The sequence below is a fragment of the Plectropomus leopardus genome, unplaced genomic scaffold, assembly GCF_008729295.1.
Source record: "Plectropomus leopardus isolate mb unplaced genomic scaffold, YSFRI_Pleo_2.0 unplaced_scaffold91254, whole genome shotgun sequence".
In the NCBI taxonomy this organism is placed as follows: Eukaryota; Metazoa; Chordata; class Actinopteri; order Perciformes; family Serranidae; genus Plectropomus; species Plectropomus leopardus.
The window spans coordinates 1-960 of NW_024700622.1; the positions used below are offsets into that span (position 1 = coordinate 1).

The following is a 960-nucleotide window of genomic DNA, read 5'->3' on the forward strand; positions in this document are numbered from 1 at the left end:
ACAGAGGAAGTGTGTGTGTGTGTGTGTGTGTGTGTGTGTGTGTGTGTGTGTGTGTGTGATGTCACTGAGCTGCTGTGCTGTGATTGGACAGGAGAGGACGCTGCAGCAGCAGGAGACAGAGCCATCCATGACCGAGACGTGGACTGGCTGCGACAGTCTGACGGTGATGATCTGATTATTGATTATTGATTATTGATTATTGGATATTGGATATTAGTGGTTTGGCCCTGAGTGGTGTCTGCAGGTGTGTGTTTGTGTGTGTGTGACCTCTGACCTCTGACCTGTGTGTGTGCAGTGGTGGTGGCGGAGGTGACGCAGCCGTCTCTGGGCGTCGGCTACGAGCTCGGCCGCGCCGTCGACATGAAGAAGAAGATCTTTTGTCTGTTCAGACCGTCGTCGGGACGACGTGAGGACACTTCCTGTCTCCTTCCTTCCTCTCCTGACTGACACCTTGGCTGCGTCCCATTTCTCTCTCCTGTCTCCTCGTTTCCTTCACTCGTGCCTTTATTCTGAAAGATATACCGGAAGTTTGTTGTTAAGCAGGAAACAGAAAATAAGACATCTATTTTGACGGTCACTTTTCAAACTAAACCTTTACTTTGAAGTTGTACTTTTGGAGCACACACACACACACATATATATATACAGTATTTATACTCCAGCTTCGTGTTTTTGTACCTGAGTTTGATCTGTTGATGTCACTTCCTGTCCGTCTGCAGGTCTGTCGGCGATGATTCGCGGCGCCGAGGACGGCGAGCTCTTCGTGGTGAAAGATTACAGCGAGGACGAGGTGGAGAACGTTCTGGAAGAGTTCTTCAGCAAACTGAAGAGAACCTGAAGAACATGAGAACTTTCAAAATAAAACCCATAAAAACTGAACTGACTCTCTGCGAGCTTTAATCTGAAAATAACACTTCCTGTCTGATGGACTCCTTTCAGGATTCACTGATTTTTCTTACT

The 960-nt window shown here is 47.6% G+C and overlaps 1 protein-coding gene across 1 annotated transcript; it reads left to right on the forward strand.

Annotated features, from left to right (window-relative positions):
• Positions 1–59: 59 nt before the first annotated feature.
• On the forward strand, positions 60–879 carry dnph1 (2'-deoxynucleoside 5'-phosphate N-hydrolase 1; the record flags this gene model as incomplete). Its single annotated transcript, XM_042483344.1, has 3 exons — positions 60–163; positions 296–406; positions 720–879. Coding segments are annotated over 3 exons (334 nt in total), but the record flags the coding sequence as incomplete, so codon positions are not given.
• Between the last annotated feature and the right edge of the window lie 81 nt (positions 880–960).